The following is a 14766-nucleotide window of genomic DNA, read 5'->3' as shown; positions in this document are numbered from 1 at the left end:
AGCTGGTTATCTACCACCTGAACCATACCTTCAACCTGGCTTTTTTTTTGGGTCCAGTTGTGGGGCCTGAACTCTGGGCCTGGGCGCTATCCCTCAGCTCTTCAGCTCAAGGCTAGCACTCTACCACCTGAGCCACAGCGCCACTCCCGGCTTTTTTCTTTTTGCTTATGTGGTGCTGAGGAATCGAACCCAGGGCCTCAGGCATGTAAGGCAAGCACTCTACCACTGAGCCACCTTCCCAGGCCCTTAGCCTGGCTTTTTGCTCATTATTTTGGAGATGGAGATTCTTGGACTTTTCTGCCTAAACTGATATAAATTATGATCCTCCAGATTTCAGTCTGCTGAGTAGTTAGGCTTATAGGAGTCAGGCACTTGCTCTTGGCTCAAAATGTGACCTGGTTTGATTTAAATCAATTTTATTCATATAACCAAGCTAAGTATGACACTTACCCGACTAACAGTATGATCTTTATCTGTAATCTCTTGTCTATTTCTTGAAGCAGCTTTCTTGCTTTCTTGAGTCAGTTCAAAATATTGTTCTTCCAGAAGTCCTCGAGCCAACTGCTCAGACTCAGCTTTTGTTTCTGCTAGATCCAACTGAGTAGAAAGAGTTTCTCTGCAACAGAATTTTAAAAGAAATGGATATAAACAAATTCAGTTCATTTTTCAAACTTAATCACATGGTTTAACACAACTATCTTTAAATGGTAAAAAGAACTAAGTATTTTATCACTTAAACTTTAAATACACTTTCTATAAAAGTAATGATTTAACCTCTCACACCTTTTTCAAAGAAATTTGTTGCAGATTTGGAATGCAAATAAAAGGCACACTGGAAAAGCCACTGGCTGGTAAATTAGGAGAGCAGACCCAGATCCTTATCCATACCACCAATTAGGTAGGACAAGGCAAGATTCTTAGATTTGTTGGAACTCAATTTATTCAAGTAAACTGGAGTTCCATTTAGTCAAGTCAAACTGAATTATCTGTGAAGTGCCTTTTAGATCTAAAATTTAATGAGATTATGAAGATATATACTTTTACAAACCACTATAAAATATGTAGGAATAATCCTTCAAAATTATACTTTAGCTGGGTACTGATAGCTCATGCTTGTAACCCTATTCAGGAAACTGAGGTATGAGAATCAGAGCCAACCTGAGGAGACAAATCCTAGATATTTCTATCTCCAAATAACCATCAAAAAACTGGAAGAGGGCTGGGAATGTGGCTTAGTGGTAGAGTGCTTACCTAGCATGCATGAAGCTCTGGGTTCAATTCCTCATTACCACATAAACAGAAAAGGCTGGAAGTGGTGCTGTGGCTCAAGTGATAGACCGCTAGCCTTGAGCAAAAGAAGAAGCTCAGGAAGCTGGGCACCAGTGGCTCACACCTGTAATCCTAGCTGCTCAGTAGGCTGAGATCTGAGGATCGTGGTTCGAAGCCAGCCCGGGGAAGGAAAGTCCGTGAAACTCTTATCTCCAATAAAACCACAGAAAACCAGAAGTGGCGCTGTAGCTCAAGTGGCAGAGTGCTAGCCTTGAGCTGAAGAGCTGAGGGACAGCACCCAGGCCCAGAGTTCAAGCCCCATGACCGACCAAAAAAAAAAAGAAGCAGCTCAGGAACAGAACCTAGGCCTTTAGTTCAAGCTCCAGAACTGCCCCCCCCAAAAAAAACCTGGAAGAGGAAGTATGGCACAAGTGCCTAAGCACCAGTTATGAGAGAAAAAGCCAAGTGAGAGTACTGAATTCAAGCCCCAGAACCAGCAAAAACAGAAGGAAAAAAAAAAGAAGAAGACAAATCACTCATTATAAAAACAATTATGGGGCACCTAAAGGACTCAAAAAGGGTGAAATGGTGGCCAAAGATAAATTGTCAAAAAAGGTTCCTTTTTCATGTCCTGATTTCTAGGTTTTTGTTTTAGAAGACAGGGACACTAAAGGTGGCCATGTCATGATGGAGGAAGGGATTAAATTAATATAGCTACAGAAACAGACCAAGGAAGCTAAGACAAGGCAAAGATTCTTCCCTAGGGTCTTTTGTGAGAATATGGTCCTGGGAGTATCTATACTTGGAACTTTTACCATCCAGAATTGGGAAAAAGTGAATTTCTAACTTTGTGGTACTTCATCATGCAGCCGTAGAAAAACAATAGGATAATAGTATAATTGGCAAGAAATACTGTCAATGTTATGTCTATGAATAATAAGTTGTTTTTTTTGTTTTGTTTTGTTTTTTTTTTTGTCGGTCGTGGGGCTTGAACTCTGGGCCTGGGCTGTCCCTCAGCCCTTCAGCTCAAGGCTAGCGCTCTACCACTTGAGCCACAGCGCCACTTCCAGTTTTCTAGTAGTTAATTGGAGATAAGAGTCTCACAGACTTTCCTACCCGGGCTGGCTTTGATCCGAGATCCTCAGATCTCAGCCTCCTGAGTAGCTAGGATTACAGTCGTGAGCCACCGGCGCCCAGCGTAAGAAGGATTTTAAGTCATAACATTTCTCATCTGGAGTTACTGAGTTGCATTAAATTTACGCAGTATATAGTTGGGTGTGGTGGTATATACTTATACCATCAGCACTCAGAAGGCTGAGGCAGCAGGATTTTTTTTTCAATTTTTAAATTGTTATTAGAAAAATGATATACAGAGGGCTTACAGTTACATATGTCAGGTAGAGTATATTTTTGTACAATGTCACCCCTTCCCTTACTCTCTACCAGGTTTTCCCTCCCATCCCACAAGTTGTACAGTTCATTTTCAACATAGGAATTTAAATTTAAGGACAAAGTAGGACATACAGCCAGCCAGACTCTACTCAAAAACAAAAATAGATAAAAGTTATCTAATTTATACTTTAAAACTCCAGGAACTTTTTATCCTAGAATGCTCTATCGTTGGTTATAAAATTATGCAAGAAAGAAAGAAATGATTTAGTGTAAATAATCTGTATCTAAGTCAACAGACTTCCTCTACAACTTTCATAGTAGAAAACTTGTCTTTATTAATATTTCAGATTAGTTTTTCCTTTTTTCTCTTATCTCCTCAAAGACTGTCAACAACCAATAAGCCCAATCAATAAGTTCAGTACCAAGTACCAATCAGTAAGTCTAGATTTCTTATAGACTTATAGGATCAGAAATAGCTAAATTCTTGTCACTGATACATTTTAAACACCTGGAATTTTCTCTGGTCCATAGGAAGTATTCAGAAATACTATTTATTTCAATGAATAGAGATTCGAAATTTTTCCTATTTTTATTTCCTTCCCATATCCTATTTATATATGCTCATCTCAATGCTATCGTTATGAAGAAATGGGTTTCTTTACAGCTAGCAGCTGCTCAATCTTTATCTTAACGGCCAAATCTCTTGATTTTTATTTTATTTTTTAGTATCAGTAGTGAGTCTTGAACTCAGGGGCTGGGCTTTTTTGCTCAAGGATAGCACTATAAGCCACAGTTCCACTTATGGCTTGTTGGTGGTTAGTTGGAAATAACAAGGACTTTCCTGCCCAGACTGGATTTGAACTGTGATGCTCAGATTTTAGTATTCTGAGTAGCTAGGATTACAGTGGTTCCCAGCACAAATAAATTACTTTTAAGAACAATATATCTGGAAATATCTGGGATACTTAGGATATAGCCAAAGGTCTAGTAGAAACGAAACCAATAAATTAAGCAGCAAAGAAATGGGCTTGGAAAGTGGCATTTGCACCTCTATGAGAGAATGTTTGCACCTAGATTGAAGAGGTTTAAGATGCAAGCCATGTGGCTATTTGAAGGAAAATGTCCCAGGTTTAAGTCTAAGTCTAAGGCCCTGAGGTAGCAGAATGACTGGACTGTTGTATTTTTACTTGATCTTTCTGAATATTTAGCACATTTATTCACTTTGTGTGTGTCAGTACTCAGGGCTTATGCTCTCGCTTTGCTCTTGGTTTGCTTGCTCATGGCTTACATTCTACCACTTGAGCCATGCCTCCAGTGCATAAATTTGTAGTATGAGATGGGACTTTTCTGTCCAATCTGAATTTGAACCTCAATCCTCCAGCTGTCAGCCACCTGAATATTTAGGGTTATAGGTGTGAGCCACTGGCAGGGCCAAGCTGAAGTCTTTGGAAGTTGGTATTTCTTTCTTTTTTTGTCTGGTCCTGAGGCATGAACTCTGGCCTGGCCACTGTCCCAGAGCTGTCTTTGTTCAAGGCTAACACTCTATCAACTCTAGCCACAGCTCTACTACCAGTTAGTTAATTGGTCTTATTCCCCTGCCCCCCACTTTTTTTAAATAAGTTTTTATTGTGAAAATACAGTACAGACGGGTTACAATTACACGAGCAAGGTAATGAGTACATTTCTCATCAAGCATTGTTGCCTCCTCCTCTGTTTTTCCCCTACCATCCCTGCCCTCCCATCTCCACGACTCCACTCCACTCCCCCCCCTCCCCGTTTTTAAATTACTAACACTGGGGCCTACCACTCTCACTCAGCTCTGTATACTTGTGTATATTTCATTATTGGGGCTTGAATCCAGGAACTGGGCTCTGTCCCTGAGCTTTTTTGCTAAAGGATAGCATTCTACCAATTGAGCCACAGCTCCAATTAGAGATTTTGTTGTTGTTGTTGGTCATGGGGCTTGAACTCTGGGCCTGGGCGCTGTCCCTCAGCTCTTCAGCCCAAAGTGAACGCTTTACCACTTGAACCACAGCGCTACTTCTGGTTTTCCGGTAGTTAATTGGAGATAAGAGTTTCATGGGCTTTCCCTCCAGGGCTGGCTTGGCTTTGTACCTCGATCCTCAGATCTCAGCCTCCTGAGCTGCTAGGATTACAGGCGTGAGCCACTGGCACCCAGCCAATTAGGGATTTTTTAGTGGTAATTGAAGATAAAAGTACCAGAGACTTTCAGACTTGGGCTGTTTTTGAACCATGATCCTCAGATTTCAGCCTCCTTAGTCCCTAAGATTACAAACCTGGGCTCGAGCTGCGTCTTCAGCTTTCAATGCTCACAGCTGATGTTCTATTAACTTGAGTCAAGCTTTCAGTTAATCACTTTTTTGTGATTAAGAAGAGAGAAATCCTTCCTTCCTTCCTTCCTTTGTGGTGACTGAACTCTACAAGAGCTACACCCCCACCCTCTTTTTTCACTGGTTATTTTCAAGGAGGTAAGGTCTTGCTTTATGCCTGTACTGGCCTAGGCTGTGATTCTCCTACTTGTGCTTCTTTGTGCTAGGGATGGCAAGAATGTACCACTGCATGTAACTGTTTCTCATCTGGGCTGGTCCTGACTGTAATTGCCCAACTCTGCACCTCCCAAGTCAATGAGAAATTGCATGCTTGAGGCACTGCACCCAGCTACTTTCTTTCTTGAAATATTCAAATATTAAATACTCCACTAAAATACTGAATATGTGAAATATCAATTCCCTTAGCTTTTGAGATGCCTTACTCTAATTTTCTTGTGTGTTATTGGTGACTTACTTTCTCTATCTCCTTGTTAACTACTATAGTATTTCTTTGTTATACTGCTTCTTGCTCTGAAAGTAAATTTCATCTTAGTCTGTTCTCAATAATCTCAATAGAATGTATATTATTCTTATCAATATTATGTATGATGCACCACTGTAAGTATAAATGTAAGCTAAGAATGCCAGCAGAAGTATGAATTCTTGTACTGAAACAAAACAGACATACTTTTCATTTTGTAGCTCCTGAATCTTCTTTAAATTTTCTCTGTTTTTTTCTTCAATTTCTTCCTTAAGTTCCTTTACCTGGGTTTTATAAAGTGTCTGCAAAACAAATAATAAGAAATGACTGTTTATAATGAATTAGAAACAATTCAGCACTTTCTTAAAAGATAAACAAGCTTATGTCTGGAATCCTAGCTACTCAGAAGGCTAAAATCTGAGGATTGTGGTTCAGAGCTAGCCTGAGCAGGAAAGTCTGTGAGACTCTATTCCCAATTAACTATCAAAAAGCTGGAGCCACGCAGGTGGCAGAGCACTAGCCTTGAGCACAAAAGCTCAGGAACAGGTACTGAGGCCCTGAGTTCAATCCCCAGGACCAGCACCAAAAAAAAAAAAAAGCAAAGCTAAACAAGTAACATACAACTTTACAATTCCCCTCTCCAGTACTTTTCCACAACAAATGCAAATATATGTCTACACAATTTACACATGAATTTTCATCACAGCATTATTCATAGCAGCTCCATATTGGAAGCAATTTAGATATTCTATCAACATATTGCTAAAAAATGTAGTACAATCATATTACTCAGCAATAAAAAGGAATAAATGGCTGATACACACAAAACAACCAATCTTAGAAACTATAATGCTGAATGAAAGAAATCAGATGTTGCAGTATATACTTCAACACTTCTAATCACAACAGTAAGACAATCAGTAGTGACAGAAAGCTGCTATGGCAGATAGAGGTGGGTGGAGAAAACTGACTTCAAAATGGACACACAGATTTTATTGTGAAGAAAATATTCTATATGTTGATTGTGGTGGCAGTCAGAAGTGTTCATTGTCAAGTCATTAATCTGTACACTTAAATAGGATACAGTGTATTACTATTGAAATTATAGCTTAAGCACATTACAAATTGTTTTAATTTTTGTGTCAGTACTGAGGCTTGAATTCTGGGCTTGGGTGCTGTTCCTGAGCTTGAGCTTTTGTGCTGAAGGCTAGTGCTCAACCGCTTGAGCCACAGCCTCATTTCCAGCTTTTTTTTTTGGGGGGGGGGTCTGGTCATGGGGCCTGGGCACTGTCCCTCAGCTCTTCAGCTCAAGGCTAGCACTCTACCACTTGAGCCACAGCGCCACTTCTGGCTTTTTTTCTTTTTTGTGGTGCTGAGGACTCGAACCCAGGGCCTCATGCATGCAAGGCAAGCGCTCTACCACTTAGACACCTTCCCAGCCCCATTTCCAGCTTTTTGCCAGTTAACTGGAGGTAAGAGTTTCATGGGCTTTCCTGCCCGGTCTGACTTTGAATGGAGATCCTCAGATCTCAGCCTCCTGAATAGTTAGGATTACAGGTCTGAGTCACCGCACCCAGCTCATATATATTACAAATTGTATGGATTTGGGAAACATGAAAAGAAACCTTGTGCAAGTACTACTCATTTAAAAGACCGATTCTTGATTTAAATAATGTTATTCAAAAACCATTTTTTGTTTGAGATGGAACAATAATAACAACATATACTTCTTAGAGAATCAATTGTTTACACAAAATTAAGTAAGCTTTTGCCTTCAATCAACAAGAATTTAACAGATCAGACCCATATTGTATCAGATCCTGAAGTTAGAGAAAACCAATGCTTTGATGGCTACATGTTTAAACTACCCTTTTTAGTTTAAAATGTAAAGAAACAGAAAAAGAAGTCTAAGCACCAGAAAGTAGCTGCAGAGAACTATTTTTATACTGTACATTTAATTATTTCTCAAAAAAAAAACCAGTATTGTTTTTGTTGCTGGTCCTGGACTTGAACTCAGAGCCTGGGCACTGTTACTTTGCTGAAGGCAAGCATCCAGCTCTTGATCCACAGCTCCACTTCTGGCATTTTGGTGGTTAACTGGATAAAAGTCTCATGGATTTTCCTGCCTGGGCTGGCTCTGAACCACAACCCTCAGGTCTCAGCTTCCTTAGTAGCTAGGATTACAGGCATGTTTCTCCAGCACCTAGCAAAATGGCAAATCTTTTTTTTTTTTTCTTTGTGGTCGTGGGGCTTGAACTCTGGGCTTGGCTGTCCCTCAGCTCTTCAGCTCAAGGCTAGTGCTCTACCACTTGAGCACAGGGCCACTTCTGGTTTTCTGAGTGGTTTATTGGAGGTAAGAGTCTCATGGACTTTCCTGCCCAGGCTAGCTTTGAACTGTGATCCTCAGATCTCAGCCTCCTGAGTAGCTAGGATTACAGGTGTGAGTCACTGATGCTGGTAGCAAATCTTTTTTTTTTTAAATTAAAGATGTACATCAGAGACATTACAGTAACATAAGTCATGTAAAGAATACATTTATTTTTGGACAATGTCTAACCCCTTTTCTTCACTGTTTCAAATGGTATTTCTTAAAGGATTTTCATGGGAATGTATGAGTGAAAAGTGCGGGCTTGGTATAATGTATTAATTTATAATATTAATCCATTTTTCCTTTCGGAAATAGATTCTTATCTGACTTCATATAAGGTCCTTAAAAGCTATGGAATAAATTGGAACTAAGAGACAGGGTCAGGTTTTGCATTATTTCACAGAGGCAAAATAAAAAAATCTCTAGAAATTATCTCAAGTCATTTGACATCAATTCCAAAGTCTGGAGGGCACTATATGAATATTCTGTGGAAGCATGTGGACAGGATTCTACTCACTACTCTGTAGAAGTTAGAATCACACTGAAAAATTTTAAGGTTAATGTATAGTCAAGGAAAGATCTTTCAACAATACCAAAAAAAAAATTTTTAACAGATAACCTGTTATCTTTTTTTTTTTTTGGTTGGTCATGGGGGCCTGGGCACTGTCCTAGAACTCTTTCACTCAAGGTTAATGATCTATACCACTTTGAGCCATAGTGCTACTTCCAGTTTTCTGTCAGTTAATTGGAGATAAAGGTCTCTGAACTTGCCTGCCTGGATTAGCTTTGAACCATAATCCTCACATTTCAGCCTCCTGAGTAGCTAGGATTACAAGCGTGATCCACCAGAACTGGCCACACGTGTAATCTTAACTACTAAGGTGGCTGAGACCTGAGGATCACAGTTGGAAGCCAGATCAGGCAGAAAAGTTTGTGAGACTCTTTTCTCCAATTAATTAGCAAAGGTGCGGTGGGGAGGAGGTCACATTTTAATAACAGCCTAATAAGCCAAGGAAAAAATATAATAAAAAACCTTTTACATTTACTAAAAGATAAACAGAGTATGACATCAATATATTAAGAAGCTCTAAATTATGAGAAACCTGTGTAGAGCTGTAATATTCAGAATTTTTACTGCAGAAATCATTATTACTAATATTGATTACACTTGGTTTCTAGGGCACATTCACTAGTATAACCTAGGCTTAATCTATATAATTACAGAGTAAGACTTATGTAGGACAGATGTCGGTTACCAGTATACTAAGGGCACAATATGATAAACATTAAGTTAAAATAGACCATAAGAACAGCAGCCAAGGGCTACCTCCTCAATTCAGAGACTTCAATAAAGTCTCAAAGTATTAGCTGTAAATGTGAAAACTTGATTTACTAGTAAATTAGAATAATATGTCTTATTTTATTTATTTTTTGGGTCCGGACGTGGGGCCTGAACTCTGGGCCTGGGCACTGTCCCTCAGCTCATAAGCTCAAAGCTAGCGCTCTACCACTTGAGCCACAGCGCCATTTCTGGCTTTTTTCCTTTTGCTTATGTGGTCCTGAGGAATTGAACCCAGGGCCTCAGGCATGCAAGGCAAGCGCTCTACTACTGAGCCACCTTCCCAGCCCCTAAATTAGAATAATATGTATAGAGAAAAAGCCAAACAAATTCATAGGCAACACAAAGCTAAAACAGGATAAAGTTCTTAAACATTAGTTATATTTACATTTTAATGTGTACTCATAAGCCATACATGATAATTAGTGCTCTTAATCAAGGAAAGCAGAACCATTAGCAAAGTCTTTTATAGAGGGTGAATAATTTCTTTTTTAAAAAATTTCTTTACGGAGATTAAGTGAACGAACACACACACACACACACACACACACACACACACACTTAGCTAAAGTCACAAACACATTTTAACCTTCACAAGGTAAACTGTCACACACACACACACACACACACAGTGATACTTAGCTAAAGTCACAAACACATTTTAACCTTCACAAGGTAAACTGTCATTATCATGGTCTATAAAGCTCATGAACTCTACAAAGTTTGACAACACAACTATTTCTTCCAAATAGGGTGATATCTCATTCCCTCCCTCCCTACCATTGCTGGAGAGTGAATAACTTCAAAATACAATGCAATTATGTATGAAGACAGCATAAGAAACCATAATGAAAGCTGACTGGAGAATGTAGAGGAAGAGGAAGCAATAGAGGTTATTATAAATCAAACACATACACATCATCATTATATATCATAGTGAAACTCCTTAGAACAACTAATACACACACATAAAAAAAGAATGTTAAGAAAGTACAGGAGGCTCATATTTGGGGGTGGACATCAGAGGAAAGGCTAATAAAGTGGGTGAATGAGGATGAATATAGTTTACATAGTTTATTTCTGTGTATGTTTAGAATAATGAAAACAGTTAACATTGTCTTAAGGATGAGGCGTAGAGAGGGTAAAGGGTAGAAAGGGTGGGGTAGAGTTGACAAGGATACATTGTGTGGAAATGTCATAACGAAACTTCCTTGTAACTCTGGCCCTAGGGGCTGTCCTCTCAGCACAAGGAGAGTGCTCTACCATTTGAGCCACAGCGCCACTTTCAGTTTTCTGGTGGTTAAATTGGAGATAAAGAGTCTCACTAACATTCTTTCCCGGGCTGGCTTTGAATCTTAATCCTCAGATCTCAGCCTCCTGAGTAGCTAGGATTACAGGCCCAAGCCACTGGTGCCCCGCTTAAAAAAATATTTTTAAGTAAGTCTTCTCTTGTGGACACAGGGTGACTTTATGTAGCCCAGGCTGATTTTGAACCCATCCTCCTCCTGCTCAACCTGAGTGGTGAGATTACTGGAATGCACCACCATGCTTGGCCACAACGTCTTATTTATAGCTCTTTTTATTTGATGGAAAATCTGGAAAGCTTTGCACATTTATTGTTATATCTTTACAATTTAAAATAGCCCTTGAACTCAGACTTATATATGGAATATTGTCAGATGATAAAAAGGATAAAACCTCTTCACAATCAATTAAGAAGCATCAGTTTGCAGAAAAGATGTAAACATCTTGTTTTAAGGTAGAGTTTTAAAATACTCTATATATTAAAAATCATTCCCACTTACTGAGAAATACTGTTCAGCTTCAAGTTGATCTTGTAGCTCCCGCATTTGTCCTTCATTTCCTCTGTATTGCCTTTAGATAAAAGAAAAAAAAATAAACAAATGTTCCAATTTATATTAGACTTCATATTGTTCTTAGTTTAAGTTGCTGGAATAAAAAAAAATCCTCACTAAAACAGTCTTAAAAAAAAACAACACTTCATTATATAGGTTACTTTAATTTGTCCAGGCCATATTGTCTTCTATTTACTCTATATAAATGATGCCAGACAAAGCAGGGGGAACTTTTCTCTTTTTGGTGCAAATTCTGGGGCTTAAACTCAGGGCATCCCACTCTTGTTTGGCTTTTTCACTCAGTGTTGGCACTCTACCACTGAAATCAAGCTACCACTTTTGGCTTTTTTCTAGTTAACTGGAGATACATTTCATGTATTTGCCTGCCCAGGCTGGCTTCAAACTGGGATCCTCAGATCTCAGCTTCCTGAGTAGCTAGGATACAAGCATGAGCCACCAGTACCTAGCTAAGGGAAAACTTTTCTAATGAAGGTCATTTTCAAGAGAACATTAATTGTGGTCCTATCCAAAATAATTAAAAAATTGAAGTAATATTTTGGTTATATTTTTGTAGGAAAAAAAGCTTTCATTGAGATACATTTTAAATGTGTAGGAAGTAAACAAAAGCAGAAGTCATGGAAATATTTAAGTGCCAATTCAGATTATTTTTATTTTCTTGAGGCAGTATGTCATTTCGTAACCTAGATTGGCCTGGAACTTGCAATCCTACTTCTTGTCATGGAACTGCTGCAATTACATGTGTGCATCACATTGCTCAGCCTAATAATTCAATGTTATATATATATTATGTCCAATAGCACAAGTAGATATGGAAATTAATGATAATTGAAAAGAGCAACAAACTGACAAAATGGAATACAAAGAGACAAAAATATGTATAGTATACATATAAACCCATATTGAAAATAGATTTTAACAGACAGAAACAATGCAACAGATTGCCATTAATTAAAGATCATCTGAAGTTGCCAGGTTTCAATATTAAGATACTAGCAATGTACTAGTTATGTATTTTCAGTAAATAAGACATGTGATGGATAAAAGTACTTAAAAAAGAAAGCAGATAGAATCTCACTATATAGCCCAGGCTAGGCTTGAATTGGTTCAGCCTAGGTTGAACCCAAACTCTCCATCTTCCTATTTCTACTTCCCAAATTCTGAGATTAAAGGTATGTGCCACTATGCCCAACTGGAAATTATAATGTTTTTTTGGGGGGGGAGGGTAAGAGGGAGCGACACTGTGGCTTGATGATTCAGGGCCCAGGTGCCGTCCCTTAGCTTTTTCTCTCAAGGCTGGCATTCACTTGAGCCATACATTCACTTCTGGCTTTTGTGCTGGTTAACTGGAAATAAGAATTTCATGGGGTTATCTGCCAAGGGTTGGCTTTGTGTCATTATTCTCAAAGCTCAGCCTCCTGTGTAGCTAGGATTATAGATGTGAGTGGCACTCGGCTTCATATTTCATTTTTGAAGTATGTCCTTATAAATTACGAAAGCAATATGGATACCTTGCTCTGGTCTTCAGTTTACATAAGCAGTGAGTGACAGAAAAAGAACACAGACACTGCACTCTGGGTTGAAGAGAAGAAAGCACACACAAAAAAATCCCTAAAGGTTCATCATGTATACTAGTCTCCAAAATAAAGAAAATTTGGAAAATTTTTCTATGAAGACTGAATAGTCTTACAACAAATATATTCTTGACTTTTGTAACTGCAATCTGAAAAAATGTGACAGCTTTTAAGGATATGGAAATCTTACAAGAATACTGTTTTTCTATATAAATAGACTTACTATAAAGACAGCAGCCTTTGACAATCTTTTTTTTTCTTCCTTCAAATATCTATATTTTTAATTTAATGAGCCTGTCCTTTCAAAACATGAGGTCTGTTGCAAACTTTCTTTGAAGGAAACTCCTTTACCTTTAAATGCTTTTTTTCCTATCTCCTTTTCAAAACTCTGAGTACATAATCTGAATGCACAAAACAGCAAGTACATAAGAATATTGAACACAAACACAAAAAAAATCACAAAGGTATTTTTAGAACTTACTTTGTAAGCTGAGCTAACTCAAATTCTAATAATCTCTTTGCTTCTAATAAAGTATTTATTTCCTGTTTCATCTGTTTTTCTAAACCTTTTAAATTGTCTGCCTCAAATGCTTGAGTCTTCAATTCATTTTGTAACAATAGTCGCTTATTTGACTCCTGCTCCAGTTGCAAGGTTAGATTCTTTACCTATAAATGAGAAAAATAATTGGCATCTTAAATCTCTCTAATAAGTTTATTAGACATTTGGAAGAATACTAATTAAATCTCAAGCTTATTATAATTCCATATACTGACAAAGAAGCTTAATGTTGTGAAGTCTCCACAATGTGGAGTCTCCATTTACTATTAAGTTAAACTAATACCCAAATTTCAATGATCAGATCTTATAGGGGGAAAAAAAATCTGGTTTCATTCTATTCCAGGTAGCATGGAAATTTTGATACTTTGGGAGAAATATTCCGAAAGAGTTTTTAACTTTATAAATGTTTGTAAATTCTAGTCTATTCCTCTCCAAACATTACAAAACAAACTACTTACTTCAACTTAACAATTATTTATTAAGTATTAATTAGTTGTTGGCACTAATGAGTTCAAAATTCTCAAGGCGGTTTATAATGTTGTTGCTGTTCTATGCTGCTATGGTAACTTAAACTCAGGTTACTGCCCTCTTTCTGGGCTTTTTCATTCATGGCTAGTATACTACAACTTGAGCTATTCCTCCAGTTCAGCATTTTGCTAGTTATTTGTACATAAAGGCACTTGGACTTTTCTATTTAAGCTGGTTTTGAACCGCAATACTCAGATCAGAGTCTCTCAATAGTATTACAAATTGGAGATACTGGCACCCAGCTTACAAGAAGTTTTATGGTCTTTCTGTGCTCCTCTAGACCTATGTTTGGACATTTTCTAGAATGTGATCGTATTATTCAGATCAAACTTCTTCACCTTACTTCTTGCACATATTAGGCCTGTCTTTTCCATTTTCTCTGAAGGTTTCTGTCTACAGTACATTCCAACTTAATGAGTAAACCTGGTCCCCAAGTATCTTCCATGATGACTCATCTTTTTTTTTATTGTGAAAATACAATTACAGGGGCAAGATAATGAGTACATTTCTTATCAAGCATTGTAGCGTCCTCCTTACAACTCATCTTTTCAAATTTTTTCATTATTGTTTTTGGGGAGAGGGGAGGAGTACTGAGAGGTTTGAACTCAGGAGGGCTTGCATTCCACTACTTTTAGCAATACCTCCAGCTCTTTCTGTTCTGGTTATTTTTTAGAAGGGTCTCAGTTTTTGCTCAGATTATCCTGCTGTAGTTATGAGAACTGCTGAGCACCTTGCTTATCACACTCTGCTTTTCTTGTTGAGATGGGCCTTTATGTGTTCATTTTGTTATTTGGTTTTTGTCCTGGCTAGCCAGGAACCATGATCATCCCAATTTCAGCTTCTTGAGTAGCTAGGATTAACTTCTGGTTCTCACTTACCTTCTGACTTGCTCAATATTTTTTTTTTTTGGTGGGGGAGGGAAATCCGGTCATGGGGTCTGAACTCTTGGCCTGGGCACTGTCCCTCAGCTCTTCAGCTCAAGGCTAGCGCTCTACCACTTGAGCCACAGCACCACTTTGGCTTTTTTCTTTTTGCTTATGTGGTGCTGAGGA

At 38.3% G+C, this 14766-nt stretch overlaps 1 protein-coding gene across 1 annotated transcript in view; it reads right to left on the bottom strand.

Annotated features, from left to right (window-relative positions):
* Window positions 1–14766, bottom strand: part of Rock1 (Rho-associated, coiled-coil containing protein kinase 1) — a 119430-nt gene that overhangs the window by 18288 nt on the left and 86376 nt on the right. Inside the window, exons 20-23 of the mRNA XM_013014887.1 lie at window positions 13109–13293; window positions 10985–11054; window positions 5680–5774; window positions 451–616 (exon numbers count right to left, since the gene is read on the bottom strand). Of these exons, the coding sequence (XP_012870341.1) occupies window positions 451–616; window positions 5680–5774; window positions 10985–11054; window positions 13109–13293 (516 nt within the window). The remainder of the gene's footprint in view (window positions 1–450; window positions 617–5679; window positions 5775–10984; window positions 11055–13108; window positions 13294–14766) is intronic.

Source organism: Dipodomys ordii, unplaced genomic scaffold (genome assembly GCF_000151885.1).
Source record: "Dipodomys ordii isolate 6190 unplaced genomic scaffold, Dord_2.0 Scaffold25, whole genome shotgun sequence".
NCBI classification, from domain to species: Eukaryota; Metazoa; Chordata; class Mammalia; order Rodentia; family Heteromyidae; genus Dipodomys; species Dipodomys ordii.
Note: the sequence above shows the minus strand (reverse complement) of the source record. Positions and strands in the feature narration are given on the sequence as shown.